The sequence below is a fragment of the Nanorana parkeri genome, unplaced genomic scaffold (genome assembly GCF_000935625.1).
Source record: "Nanorana parkeri isolate BGI_ZX_2015 unplaced genomic scaffold, ASM93562v1 scaffold904, whole genome shotgun sequence".
Classification (NCBI taxonomy): domain Eukaryota; kingdom Metazoa; phylum Chordata; class Amphibia; order Anura; family Dicroglossidae; genus Nanorana; species Nanorana parkeri.
This window is the reverse complement of record NW_017307172.1, coordinates 514761-530667: the sequence shown is the minus strand read 5'-3', so window position 1 is coordinate 530667 and position 15907 is coordinate 514761. Positions and strand designations below refer to the sequence as shown.

General features: G+C 43.1%; 1 protein-coding gene across 1 annotated transcript in view; it reads left to right on the top strand.

Annotated features, from left to right (window-relative positions):
* LOC108794847 (triple functional domain protein-like) overlaps positions 1-15907 on the top strand; it is a 660684-nt gene that overhangs the window by 179523 nt on the left and 465254 nt on the right. Inside the window, exon 8 of the mRNA XM_018565963.1 lies at positions 5984-6150. Coding sequence (XP_018421465.1) covers positions 5984-6150 — 167 coding nt within the window. The remainder of the gene's footprint in view (positions 1-5983; positions 6151-15907) is intronic.

Below are 15907 nucleotides of genomic sequence, written 5' to 3'. Positions count from 1 at the left end.
CATCTATTGTCCATCTCTCCACATGTGGGTGTACAGCTCCTGCAGCATTGGAGTGATGTTGTTCTTCAAATCTTTTAAAGAACTCTGCAGTATATCCGCCAGACCTGGTGCTTTCCCTCCAGCTAGACTAGAAATTGTTTTTAGGATTTCCTCCTGAGACACATCAATGCTCAGATGTTCCAGATGAGATTCTGTGAGTCTAGGTAGAAGAACCACTTTTGGTTCTTGGCACATGAATCCACATGTTCCCAATATAAGGATCAGTTAAAGTCACTCATTAAGGAATTAATCTGCCTTGGATTAGTATTTTTATGCCCCCTACTATCATTTAGGGAATTAATGTGAGGCAGAGATCTGTGGCCTCTAGTTAAATAGGCCAGTAAGTTTTCACATTTATTGCCAAATTGGTGTAGTTGTAGATCCCAAAAAGATTTGGTATATAATTTGTATTTATCTAATCTGGCTTCATATTCCCCCTTGGCCCAAAGCCATTGGTCTTTGGAGGCAGAGGGTGGACGCTCTTTAAATTCTGAGTAGACCTGTCTCAGTATCCTGCTTGCTTGGTTAAATTCAGCCAGATTCTTTTTTAATATACCATATACAAAGGATACGATTCTACCTCTTAGGAAGGAAGGAAGGTGAATCAACCAAGCCACTATTTGTTGATAAAAAATAAAACCAAGTTGCCTGAAAGAGCGCCTGAAAAAAGGTTGTCCTTAAGTAGTTGAGGGAAAACTCCATATTTCCGCATCTCCCTTTGGACGCTTAGATTGTACACACATATCTATAGGAGCGTGGTCAAAGATCACTATATCCTGAACCACTGCTTGGACTACATGGGGAGAAGAGTTGATGAACTAAAGATATAATCAATATGGGATAAGGAGGAATGTACTTGCAAACAAAGAGTATAATCCCTGATTTCTGGATTTCAAAGTATCCATACTTCATGTAGAGAGCGAGAATTTCTTGGAAATCTGCTAGACCGAATGTGACGATGATGACCTTGAAACCCGTTGTCTAGATAGAGCACCTATCTTTTAAAACAGAGTATGATATTCTTATCCTCTCCCACTATGACCTTAGCATCTCCATCCTTGGCTATCAGTTGGGCAAGCTCCTGGAAATAGGTATCCGTAGCGGAATTTGGAGCACATATATTATAAATTACATATTCCGTGTCATAGAGCAGTAGCCGAATCTTAAGCCTACAGCCTTTTCGAACCACAAGAAGAATCCAGTGGTTGAAACGGTAAGTTTTTTTTTCAATAGCATGGCAACCCTTGCATGCCTACCATTAGAGGGGGAGCCAAGTAATTCTCCCACCCAAACTTTTCGAAGGCGAAAGAGGTCATTCTGCGTAAGGTGGGTTTCCTGCAATAATGCTATATTCTCTTTTAGTTTGGCTAAATGAAGGGAAGGACAGGTGCTGCATGTGATTAGTACGCAGCCCCTGTCCTTCTCTATGGGAGTATGCGGCCATATGCTCACCCCAAGTCACATATGCTCACCCCAAGTGCAGGTGCGGGTGTCCGTACTCGTACGCTGACAGGATGGATCCTGTCAGCGTCCGAGCCGGGGCACCTGCACCCGTACAGACCTGCACTTGGGGTGAGCGTAGGGCGGTGTATGGCCGCATACTCGTGTGAATGAGGCCTATTGCGTCCGAAAAAACCAGTAGACACCATTCGGGTCATTCATACCAAACAGATAGAACCAGTCAGACGATCTTTCCTTGAAAAACGAGGTGTGGAAGGCACATATAGCTGCAGTGATGCATAAGTGGGATCAGACACATTGAGATCTGTAGATGAATTTTAAGAAAATGGTTCTCCTAGAGTACACCTCTTGTGAAAAGTATGCTAGAGGAGAAAACAAAACCATGCAAAAAAAATAAGCTTCAGAGATTGAAGGAAATAGGTTCATGTTGGAAGCAGTTCTCGGTTGGAAGTAAATTGGTTTAGCAGGTGAGGGCGTGAAAGACACATCCTACTGATTGAGTGTGCTGTTCTCGGTTAGCCAAATCTATAAGGATTCAAGGAAGTTTGCAGCCTCTACTAAAGAAGAAAAAAATAATTACTTGTCCTCTTGACATTTGAGAGTGCAGAGCCACTGGAAACGCCAGTGAGAATGGAATTCCACGTTGGTAGAGGTATTTGCAGACATCTGCAAAGACTCATATTCTACGACTGACTTCCTCCAACTAATCTGCTTTTTCTTAAAGGGACATGTGACATGTTTTCTAAAACAAGACAGCCTTATGGTTTTAGGGCAGTTTTTTTTTTTTAATATAATTATAAAGAACTATAACTCAATCCATGATTATTAAGCAATGGAAAATGGCAACCCGCAATCATGGCTTGCTGAGATATGTTGTCCTCTATAGCCGATTGCCTTTCTCTATTGCTGTATAAAATCATTGATTATACAGTAATAGAGAATGGCAACCAGCAGTATAGGACTAGAGATCCCATCATTCCATGATTAAACAGTAATTATAATGTACAGGGCTGCGTGCAGATCTCACCAGAGCTGCGGGCAGATCTCACCATCTTATCCTTAATAAAGACTGATCTTCAATATACCAGTTCAGGAGTGTCATGCACGTAGGTCAATAAGATCTCATCTGAGGTTAATAATTGCTGATATTTATTCGGAATCAAGTGCATTTGCTGGGTATAGCTTGTAATAATTTTAACCATATTGTTTGAGGCTGTCACCTTTGTATAATACAACAACTCAGTTCTTGAGTAAATTTTTTTGCCTTTTGGTGAGTTTGTTTAACTGTTAGCTAGAATTTTGGCTTGAGTTTATAGTAGCAATCAGCTTCAGCGTCAAAAATTTAATTTTGTTTATTAGAACAGTTTCATGTTTTTTCAAGGTATTGGCTGTACAGAATATATTGCACCAAAGAACAAGGGTGCAAATTACTAGCGTGTAATATAGTACAATGTGGGTTTTCCTTATGTTGTAGCTACGCTCCTAAATATTTCCACATCCACAAATATTTTTTGTGGTTCACATATTAACTGCAAGTTATAGGTATTCTTTTTCAAAATATGCATACATGACTACAGCTCATTATGGGTACCTCTGCCAATGCCGAAAATGTCATCAATGTACCTGTGTCATTGACTATGTGGCACAGGTATATAAAGAATACATCATCTATCCAGGTACAAGTTAGCATACAACACACCTGGAGGTAAAGGGTACCATTGAACATAATACATTTTGTGTAAGAATATATTCTAATAACTTCAAGATTAACCTATTGAGTCACCTAGAGGTCCATCCTCATTCATGTAAAACTGATTTTACAACACCAATGCCTAAATGTGCTGCCCAGTTTTAAATTTGTGAGGATATTTTTTGGGGAAAAAAATCTGAGTTCTCAGACCCCAGGGATTTATGTTGTTTTGAATATATCTCTTGAAGTAATGTGTGTGACGAACCCCCGTAATCAGGAGGAGTATGTCCGCCGCTGTCTTCTTCCTTGCTGAGGAGATCTTGCAACCTGAAGATCCTTAGCTCCCAGTTTCCCCAGTCACTAGCCAAGGCTTGAGTGTAGGTGAAACAAACTCTGCTTTATTGAGCAACTGCACAAACTTTTATACAGCAAGTGATGAAATCAGAATATAATCCCATCACATCCACCCTCCCCTCCCAGACAATCGGTCTGCTCAACACCACAGGTGTCCACCTGCTAACGAGCTCCAGACAGCCATAGCAGAAGCCTGGCTAGAATGTCATTGTTCTGAGCTCCCTCAGAGAACAATGGGAGATAACGAGGGATGGTGCTGATTAGTCTTTCCATAACCAGGTCACACAGCATAACGCACTCAAACATAACTCAACACCAATACACATTTAACTTATAAACTGATCACCATGTCGTCACAGTGTGCATGCAAAAACAAATTGAATTTGAAAGTGAAAGTAGTGGGTCAAACTGAGGGACAGACTAAGCTCATTAGATACAATATAAGTCTTTATCCCTTGGATAGGATTGAAATTGTTCAAATCTAGTTTACAACTAATAATTAAATCTACCACCAAGGTACAGACATGATTAAACATAACTTTCTAAAATTCCAAAAATATTCTACAGCACCCTTCTTAACATTACATAGGGGAAGCTAGGTAGGGGTTTTAAGCAAGTAAAATGCACTTAGAAATTAAAGCAGCAATTTTTTTTAAATTATTATTTTTTAAGTTATGCACTGTGAAAGAAAATATGCAACACACAGTAGGTGTCAATTTAATTTGGCTGCAAATGTGGACATACACTTGTATCACTCTTGTATCCTTGCCTGAGAAATGCATGTGTTACGAGCAGCAACCCCCTGCTACTAGTAATGTCCCAATCTGTGTTTAAGAAGTTCTGTTCCTAGTAATCCCCTGTGCTCTGTGTTAGTGAGAGACGTTACTGTTCCATGTTCCTAGTGACTGCCAGTGTTTCTGAGAATAGTACCTGTTCCAAGTTCCTAGTGGCCCATATAGTATTCACTCTTCCTATTCCCCATGTCTGTTGGGATCCTCTCATCACTGTGTACTCCTAGAGAGTTTTCAGCATACCTGCACCTAAGGCTGGGCACACACCTTACAACCATCGCAAGTCTCTCGTCTTGCAATGGTTGTAAGGTAATTAAAAAAGTACGATCTGCCTATCTTTGACAGGCAGATCGTACTTGCCATGGTCGCGGGCTTCCGATGACCGCAATGCCGAACGGCCAGTGTGCGCTTGCGCACACCGGCCCATCCGGCTTTTATCTTACGAACATGGTACGATTCTCGGCGGGTTTTCGAACATGTTCCTAAGATAAAAGTCGTGCGACCTTACAGCAGTAGAGGTCGCACGGCTTCCACACACCTTACTATAATTGTGCGATCGCGGGATTTCCCGCGATTATTGCACGATTATCGCAAGGTTTGTGGGCACCTTTAGACTGCAGCTAACGATTATCTTCATAAGCAATTAGTTGCACGATTATTTTGTCAACTAACCAATTGGTTGCATGAAAAACACTCCCCTCTCCCTCTCTATCCCCCCCCTCTCTCCCCCTCCCCCTCTCGCTCCCTCCCTCTCTCTCCCTCCCTCTCTCTCTCTCCCTCTCTCCACTCTACCTCCCTCCCCCCCTCTCTTTCTCTCACCCCTCTTTCTCTCCCTCTCTCTCTCCCTCCCCCCTCTCTCGATTAGTTGTTGCAGCCCTACCTGCATCCATGGACCTTACATACTCCTAGAGAGCTACCATTATTCATGCAGCTGTGTGTCCAAAGTACTCTTACTAAGCTCTCAATTTTCATACTCTCCTGTCTTTCAGTGCTCCCAGAGTCTCTTGTTTCTGTGTATCCAAAAAACCCCAGCACTGTGTTGCGTTGTGTTTTCAAAACCCCAGTGCTGTAAGAGACTCCTTCTGTGTTCCTGTGTTTCCAAAACACTAGAACTTTAAGAGACTGCACTTCTGTGGTTACAAAACACCATGTCTGCATGAGATTCACACCTGTTTTTCCAAAACATTAGTACAGCAGGAAATTAACTCCACTGTTCCTGTGTATCCAAAACAGACTCCAGTAGAAGTGTTAGTGCTTTTTGGGCTATTTTTTTGGTCTTGCATGTAAAAATGGTTTCTCGGAGTACAACCCAGAACCCTGAACCCTCCCCTCTGTACTCAGTCATCAACTGTGTACTGCTTGCTACAAAACTAAAGCAGGCTGGAAGTGGGAGACGTTATGCAGGACTGTCCTGTAGATTTGATTTGCCAGTGTCCAATCACCTTAAGGTAGCTACATAACCCAGTGGTCTAAGAATGAACTCCGTGTGTCCTGTAATGTGCCTCCAAGGTAAGACAAAAATACTGGTTTTAAATGTAGATGCTGATCAAGAGATGTTTTTATAAGCTTCCGGGTGTGTGTGTGTATGCATGTAGTCTATCTATCTATCTATATCTATCTTATAATATTATGTATTTATTTTTACCAGGAGTTGATCTTCTCTGTGACAGAGATGTGGATATGTCAACAAGAGTGCAAGATTTGCTAGAGTTCCTCAATGAAAAACAACAAGATTTGGACCTGTCAGCGGAACAGCACCGAAAACACTTAGAACAGTGTGTTCAGCTTCGTCATCTTCAAGCTGAAGTAAAACAGGTATGCCAATTAAGGGAAATGGAAGGTGTATATTATTTATTTTTTTAACTTGTTCATTATACAGGTGTATAGTGATACTTACATTGAAACAAGGGTTTTTGGTTCTTTGAAGAAATATTTTCCTGGGCTTGATACTTTTTTAAATGGCAAATCGCGCAAAAATCAGTCTAAACACTAAATTGAAAATTTACAGATAATGGGAGGTCCATTAATTTTTGGATATGTTGTTGTCATTTTTAGTGGTTAACCCTTTCGCTGCCAAACCCTGTGGAACACTTTTACCCTCAGCTGGCCACACCAATTGCATCTTTTTTCATTTTCAACTGTAGCTTTTAGAGTTTGTAAAAGACCCCCAACCCATATATTTTCTGAAAGCATAGGCAAGGTAGAATATAAAGATTGTGCTACTAATTTTGTAGGTCCTCTGATAATTGTGCAAATGTTTATCAAATCAATAATAAAAAACTTTTCTGACCAAATCTAAAAGATTATAACTGTATTGAGTTAATAAAAACACATATTTGTACATTTTAAATTGTGCATTTTTGGAACAAAAACGGTAAAAAAAATGAAGGGACCGGCAACTGTAAAAAAGCAACTTATGTAAAAAATAATTTGTGCAGTGTTAGTGTTTTGATAAAATGATGCAGGCATGCACCACATGTGCATGGTGTACACCACAATATGGTAAACACTTGCAGGCGTGCACCGCATGTGCATGGTGTACACCACAAAACGGCGCACACTGTTGCACGTTGTTGGGTTGTGTTTTCATCTTTATTTTTTATGGGGGGGTTGTTTGGTAAAGTATCAGTTGTCTAAACAGACCCCTCATATTTCCCTACAAAAATAGTAAAATAAATTGAGGATGCAGAGTCCTCAATCCTGTTTGCAGCCCCTGTTCTGAATGAATAGAAATCACTAAGTACAGGGGCTTCCCATTCATTCACAAACTGGAGATAGTAAATATATACTCTCAACCAGTTATGGATAGAAGCCTCTGTACTGAGTGTGACAGACCGCCTGGTACCCCGACTGGGTACCTCTGTCAGAAATCAGCTTCCTCTCCGCTGGAACCCAAATTCCTCAGCCCAAACCTGCCTAATTATTGGACAGAGCCGATATATTAGGACAGAAAACTAAACTCCTCAAACATGAGAACATCAATGTTGAAGTGAAAACCAAGAACTGACTTTATTGAAAACCGGCTCAGTATATATATAGTTCTGGAAGTCTAAAAACATAACACAATCAAACATTAACAGAATGCAAACAGACATCCCCTTCCCGTTGTCTTAATGAAAGAATAGGGAGAGAGGAGACACATATGATGGGATTATCTCCTGAGTGTCTATGATATGGTAATATACTCCACTACATCTAGTGACAAGTTAATCCCATTAACACAATCAGACAAATGGACAAATTGACTTGATTAACGGGTCCAGGACAGGATACTGGGGTAAAGGAAAACAGAGTGCCAGCTTCCCATGTATACCCACATAATTGGGAAATAGATCTCTGGGGTCCTCTTGATCCATGGAGCATAAATAAATTGTCCCCCACAGCCCAAAGCACCATGGATATGTTCTGCTCTGAGAATGTGACATCTTTTCCTACTTCAATCTCTTCCAGCAAGTTTCCTTAATCTACTTACAGCCACTGTGGCAGCTATCCAGGCAATTTTTTTCTCGGCTGAACCTTGGCAGCCTGTATCCGGGCTCCACGGGAAAGAAGATATGGGACCAGCCTTTAATGTTCTTAGAGCACTGGATTCTGCATGGGGTGCTCACATTGGCACTTATTGCAGCGTGTGAAGTAGCTTAACAGGTCCAAGACCTTGGTCCATCTGTTAAACTTTGTCCCTGAAGATCCACCAGGAGGGCAAAGATGTGACAGGGCATGTCCAAGTAAGGTAAGCCAAGGGCTTTTGTCCCAGCCAGGTGCCCTGTGCATTTTGTTCCATTTCCTGATTTATAACTATGGGGCATTGTGACTTTTTGTTGCAGCTTTAGGCTATTGGTATAGCTGGATCTTTAAAATTAGCACCATGGTCTAATCTGTTTTTAACCTCAGTCCACAGGAGTCATAAGTAGGCTCCCATACCTCCCCCTTAGAGCCGTCTGACCTTTCTCCGTCTGTCTGTGACAGAACAAAGTACATCACCCTTTCCTCTGTATTCTGTGATACACTCCTGTACTGCTTGCTGCAAAACTGGGACAGTCTAGGAGTGGAAGGGGGTTATACAGTGCTGTCCTTGTGGCATTGATTTGCTACTTTCCAGTCTCCTAAAGGTAGCTGCAAAACCCATGGGTTCCAGGATTAACACCCTGTGTCCTGAGATGTACTCCAAGAAATGAATTTTACAGGTAAGACTAGAATCTAGCAGGAATATTTGGATCTGAAAGTTTGGATTTTTATTCAGATCCAAACTTTCCTTCTAGAGCAACCCACTCCCACCATATCTCTGCAGAACGTCTGTTTTAGGAGTGCATCTATTGCACAAGATTACACAATCCAGCATTATTGAAAATGGAGCTTGCAATAATTAACTGTCTGGGATGTGTTAAGTTAATCAAAACTAGTGGTTTTATTAGACCCATTGCTGTACCTATTCAGTGCCCCTGAATACTCCGCGGTGGAATCTCACTGCTTGACTCACAGGGGCAGGGACTGGCTGCACATCTGCCTGCTGGCTGCCGACGATGTATCAAGGCCGTGACACACTGCAGGCGAAGCAGCGCGGAGCGGTGGCGCGCTGCCTTTGCGAGCAGTGTGTCATGTCATTTTCTTCTCGGCACCTCAGCTTGCGAGAGCTCGCAGAGCTGAGCGTGCCGAGATGAACAATTTCAACTTCAGCCAATCGGCTCGCGCGTATAAACCGGCACGACGGGATGCGACGTCTGGCCGGTTGTTACAGACGAGCCGATTGGCTGAAGGCGCAGTCAATCATCTGACTGCACTCAGCTCACACACTGCACGCGAAGCTCCGTGCCGGAGAGCTTTGCTTCGCTCTGCACGGCTTCGCGTGCAGTGTGTCACGGCCTTAATGCGATCTTGGAATACATCTTCCACCCCACCAATCTCAAGTGTCACCACGGAACTGAAAATCCTATTCCTTAGGGAAAAACTGGAAGCCAAAACGCACGTTGATACACTAATTAAAAAATGTTTCAAGCGATGGAAATAGTTTCTGGCGGTGACTTTCGATGAAAAGGATTTAGCTTGCATAATGCAACCCTTTCAATATTTGGACTGGTATCTCAAAGCTGAACTGGCAAACGACTTAAGGGTACTGGAGGTGCTTTAATGTTCAAGGGCGAATTAGCTCGTGCCTTGAGTGGAATCTCCCTAGGAGCAGTTAATACATTAGTACATTGGTGAAATAGTACATTAGTATATAAGAAGTAATAAATATGGCATATATTGATTATAGTAAATGTGGCAACCAGCATGGGAAATCTCGGAGCGCCGCACACCGAGCAGCAGTGACGCGACGCTCGGCGAGGTAAGTAAGAAGACGCGCTGGCGCTGACTCGAGTATAAGCCGAGGGGGGCACTTTTCACCCAAAAAAATGGGCTGAAAATCTCGGCTTATACTCGAGTATATACGGTAGTTGAAAAGTTAGAAATTTCTGGTGTAATTATTGGGGTTGCTGTGAGTAACCTCATATTGTCTGTACTACATGCCATGGTAACATAAGGTTGTACCCCTTTGGGGCATAACCGCGAAAACAGAATGAAGTTTGTTATTAAAAAAAAAAAAAAATAGTAGTTTTATTGTATTTAGTATTGTTTCAAACTGTGTTCTTGTTATAAATTAAATGGCTAAACCACACCGGAACATTTCTAGAGCCCCATTAGTGTCTTAGTGGTTGTAATATAGATCAGCTTTGAAATATTAGATGTGTTTGGAAATTAACAGCCTCTGGGCATGAATGTACCATCCGACTAAATACTTGTAATTAACCTACTGTTCTATACTATTTCTCACTATGGATCCCGTTGATATAAACTTGGATTTGTCTACCTTCTGCGGAACGTGATTTTTTTCTAGACCCTGGTTGGGCTCTGCTTCCCCCCCTCCTTACACCTTTTTCCCCTTGTGGATGTTTGTGTCCCTTTGTTTGTCAAGTGGTATTCTTTATTATGTTATACAATTTCTGCTATGCTGTATGAACATGCCACCTATACGTGTGTCTACTTACAAACCGTTGTTTGAATTTTTCAACAAATATACAAATAAACATTTAATAAGTTAAAAAAAGCCTCTAAACACATTTGTTCAAAAGGCCTCATGTTAGTCAGCTGACCCTCTCAGTAGGAAGCACAGGATTTGTTGCATCTTAAACCAGGACAAAATTAGACTGTCATCAGCAATTTGGCCTCAGGTATCAAAATGCTAATACTCCAGGTACAATATAACAGCCTTGTGCTCAGAGTAGCCAGAGGTTCTTTTTACTTCAGGGATAGACACTGGAGACTTATGGCTGGAAGGTCTCAGTGGAAAGAGACTAAAAAAAAAATGAGGATGGCTGGGACATCTAGCTCTGGATGTGTGTTCCGTGATTGGGGACTACTGGGACTTGTAGTGCCTTAGTATCTGTGAACTTGTTATCCTGCTCGAACACTGAAGAGGCTGCACAAACCATGTCTACAGACCATCTCCTGCCTTACTATCCCATGTGAAACCCTCTTCTGCGGAGTGACCTGATGCCTTAAGTGTGAGTTGTGACCCTCTTTGGTTGTACCCTGTTACTTGTTACCCCTTTGCTGTGTCTGGATTGCTGCCCTGTGTCCCTGGACTCTACCCATGCTGTGCCTTTTTGCTGTTATCCTTTCCTTTGCCCAGATTCCTGCTGTCCCTTGCTTTGTTAGTCCTTTGTTTTGCCCGGATTGCTATTACACTTGCCGTATACTAATGTTGAGAACCCCTAATAAACAATACCCTGGTCAAGGGTCCTAAAAACCACTCCACTCTAGGTCTGTTGGTGTGTTTCCTGGGTCTCCCACATCCTCCGTCACAAACTGGTGGCCGACAGTGGGACCAGAACACTGAAAATTATGGAGAATAGAATCCCCCCAACTCTGGACCAGGCCAGGGGTAGCAAATATAGGAACTGGATTGTGATGAGCTTGCAAGAGAAGGCTCTGTAACTCAACTGCAGGGGCCTGTCCAAGGAACAACTAATTGAGGCAATAGAGGAAGCAGGCCCTTGAGCGAGACACAGCATAGATGTCCCACCACTCAGATCTAGAAACCCTGGGTCAGATGTCCTGAGCCCAAGGAGCCCCTGGGTAGCTTGGTACAAAGAGGAGATGGCCATTCTTGGGCCTGAAGCTACCTTAGACGAAAAACGAGAGGTCATCCGAAGGGCTTATGAAGGAGAGACCCTTAGAACCTCCAGAGCACAGGGCCTGCTTCCCAGCCCCGAGCTATGGGTACTGGACCTCCTAAGTGTCACCCGTAAAGATTTCAAACCCTTTTGCGAAAGTACAGGGGACGTGGAAGGATTATTTCCGTATTTTGAACAGTTGTGCCGACTTATGGAAGTGCCCCGATCAGACTGGATACGTCACCTTGTGGGCTTGTTAGAAGGTGGCCCAGCTGTGGCATACCGAACAATAGACCCCCAGTGGAATCGGGACTATGACACGGTTAAACGGACTGTACTGGAGCACTATGCTGTGACACCAGAAGCCCACCGAATGCACTTCCGGGATCTGTCTTGTATCTCTGAACCTTCCTTTAAGCTGTACGCTCACAAAATGGCACAAGCTTGCCGACACTGGCTGGAGGGTGAACAGGCCTGCACTGTTGAACAAGCTATTCAAGCATTTCTGAAAGAACAGTTTTATGCTAAATGTCCTGTGGAGGTACACAAATGGGTGAAAGAGACGCACCCTGCCACCCTTGAATGGGCTGCTATGCTGGCAAACGACATCCTATCCATCAAACCACAATGGAGGATGGTGCTAGCTGAACCTTTGAAGATCCAAAGCCCTGTCCAGCCATTACTAAGCACCCCTGTTCTGCCTCCCTGAAGGCCTATTATTTTGGCCCCTGGTACCATCCATGTGATCTCCCACAATGCTCAACCCTTTGGAATCTCTTTGGAGCAGCGGTGGTATGGGTGTAGCCAACCTGGACATGTTCAGGCTAGCTGTCCGAGGAACTATCAGCCCACCCAAGCTGCCCCACAAGCACCCTGCCCACTATGCTGAACTGTATGGGGAGGAAGTGAATATCCCACCAACTCCAAGTGAGCAGGTGGCCACCACAAAAGTTGACAACCCCCGTGGGGTCTATGGCATTTGGCTGCTCACTACACTGCAGCCTAAGCAAAGGCAGCACCCCACCTACAATAGTTTTCTATCAATGGGAAGAAAGCTACAGGCTTCCACGACACAGGTGCCTTCCTAATCATTGCTGATCCACGTGTTGTAAAAGCTGAAGGAATTGAGAAATGCCCCAGTTATTCTATTGAACTAGCGGGTGGTGCCAGGAAACATATCCGCAGGGCTTTGGTTTGCCTGGACTTTGGATTTGGGGAAAAACTTTGTTGGGTTGGGGGTAATGGAAGGCCTCCATGCTGACATTCTTGTAGGAAATTATTTGGAAGAGCTTGATTGTCGATTTTTGGGAACTGTGATATACAGCCAACCTCTGGAAATAGAACAAATGTCTGAGAAAGAAGTGATGCCGGGCACATCTCTATCAAGGAATTACCCTACGAGCCCCTTGCTGTCTGCCCATCAACAAAACCCGAGCGGGCAGCAGATGCTTCCTGGCGGGTGGACGTACACGCATGTGATTTTATTTTCTGCAGGCACGCGCGTACAGAGAATCCCGCCGGAAATGTAAACTTGTATGTTACAGGCTGTTACATACAAGTGTTCGCCCAGCTCTACAGCCGGGTAATCACTTGCATGACCACGCATAGTGTGCCCCCCCCTCCTTTTTTTTCTTAAGTCTCCCGCCCCAACGTGCATAACTAAGCGTCGGGTGCCCCTATGTGCGAAAACAACAATTACGCCACATGTTATATATCGGTGTGAACAGCAGAGTATGTCATTTTATGGCCATTAATCACTGATAACAGTAAACTTATGAGCTTTTAAAGTGTCGCCTATGGCCAATTTTAGGCATGGCCGTTTTTTGTGGTTTTGCGGGCGCACACAATTTAAAGGCTTGAAATGTTTGGTGTCTATTTACCTGATGTGACCGCATCTTTGTTTTACCAAAAAATTGGAAATTTTGGAAATTGAGAAGAATTGGGAAAAATGGTTTTATAACATAACATAGGGAAAACAGGTTGTGTTTTTTTTTTTTTTTTAAATTGGAACTTTATGTGGTGAAAATTAAAAAAAAAAAAACAGTGGTGATTTAAATACCACCAAAAGAAAGCTCTGTGTCACCAAAAAATGGTATAACATTAATTTCAGTACAGTGTTGCATGACTGAATAAATGTCAAAGTATCGCGGTGCTGAATACTGAAAATGGCCTCAACCCCCCGGGCAGCAAGTGGTTAACTATGTAAAGGCTCATGTCACTCCTGTAGGACACCCGTTGACTGTGGATACAGGTGGAGAAATGCACTTAGGGCTCACCAACCCCGATGTTATAGATGCAGACAGCTGGGGCACATGCAGGCTAATTGTCCAAGAAGATAAGATATAGGAAGATGGCCACCCCTGAAGCCTCACTTTTCTGGAGATATGTCAGTAGACACAATTATCCTAAGAACATTCAAAACATGTCTAAAGGTGCCCATACACTGTACAATTAACTTAAGAGAGTTGCAGGTAATCCTGCGATCGTACGATAATCGCAAAGTTTATGGAATGCGTGCAACCGTTTCTACTGTACGGTCGCACGTCTTCCGTCGAACAAGCAGGCTTGAAAACCCGCCGAGAATCGTATGATTCTCGGTGGGTTAGTGGCCTGCTTGTTCGCCAACTGCCAAACGGGCCGGTGTGCGCACGGCCCGTTTGCAGTCATCGGAAGCCCGCCCCTCAGGGGGGCTGGCTTGCCATGATCGCAAGTACGATCTGTCTGTCCAAGATGGGCAGATCGTACAGGCTTTTAATAAGCGTACGACCTTCGCAAGACAAAAGTCTTGCGATGGTCGTAAGGTGTATGGGCACCTTAAGTCAACATCCATATGTTAATGGGATGCCCTGCCGGAATGAGTTTTATTAAACAAAAGCCTTGCAGCTGAGCTGGCACATGTACCTTGCAAGAGGCCTGTAAAGGCCCCTTGCTGGTACATGTTTGGAAAAGGGGAGGGGTTGTAACTTAGAGCAGAAATATTAGCTTTGAAAAATTATATAAGCTTGGAAAATAACCTTTAAGAACATTTGTTCAAAAGGCCTCATGTTAGTCAGCTGCTCTACATAATTGATCAATGAAGTCCTTCACACTGTCTGGAGATGAGGCTCCTCTCAGCAGGAAGCACAGGATATGTTGTATCCTAAACCAGGTTAGACTCTAAGTCACCGGCAATTTGACCTCAGGTATCAAAATGCTAACACTCCAGGTACAATATAACATATTGCCAGAGAGATAGAGATATATGCTGTGCATCAGCCGAAACATATCAGCCGCAAATTACACTTTTGGCAAAATCTTTCTTTCAGACGAAATAGCGGTGCATGCCTGCTTTCTCTCCTACCCGCTGGGCGCTGCTCTGTGTCCCAGCGGGGAGGAGAGAAACTGTCACAGGAGGCCGGGCAGTGCAGTTAAGGAGAGCGCTGTGAGTGGCAGGAGTCTCTCCTGCGCGCGCCGCAGGTACAAACACTTAGTGATCGCTGAGTGTTTGTAAACAATTGAGCACATAGTATGTTCACTGTGTCCCCAAATACGAATGAATGGGAACTGATCTACATAACTTCCTGTTCATTCACGATTGTGGACATGGTAAACATACGATCTCCACAAGTTATGAATGAACAGGAGCACTCAGTAGAGAGACTTCCTGTTCATTTATAAGAGGGGATACAGAAAAAATGATTGAGGACTCTGTGTTCTCAATCCCTTTTTCTATTTTAAAAAGGAAATATCAGGGGTCTATGTAGACCTCCAATATTTCCCCAGAGCCCCCAACAGTTAAAGTAAAAAATAAATAAATATTTAAGACAAATAAAAATAAAATATAACAATTAAAAGTTTATAAAAATATTTAGCGACCATGAGCTTATACTAGAACTGTTCCCCCGGACTGCCCCCTTCAAATTAATAGCTGTCGTCAGTGGCTCACAAGCCGCTGATGACCGCTATTAACGAAAATACCGGGCGCAGGGGGGCGCTGCCGGCATCTGGAGTATCTCATCCCTGCCTGCTCGTAGTGATCGTCTGATCACTACGGTGTTTGTAAATAACTGGGGACACATAGTACTATGTGTCCCCATTAATGAATGAACAGGCTGTGATTTGTATCACAGCCTGTTCATTCAAGAATTTATGAATGGGGAGTAGCACTCACTACAGAGGCTCCTCCCCATCAAACTAATGATAGTAGGATATCTTTACTATCATTATTTTCTGAATGAATGGGAAGCCTCTGTGCTGAGCATTGAGTGCTGGGGCTACAGAAATAGAAATTGAGGACTCTGTGTCCTCAATTTCTTTTTCTATTTCAAAAAGGGAAATGTCAGGGGTCTATTTAGACACCAGATATTTCACTGTAGCCGCCCCAACAGTAAAAAAAATAAAATAAAAAATTATTAAAAAATAAATAGAAAATGTAAAAAAAA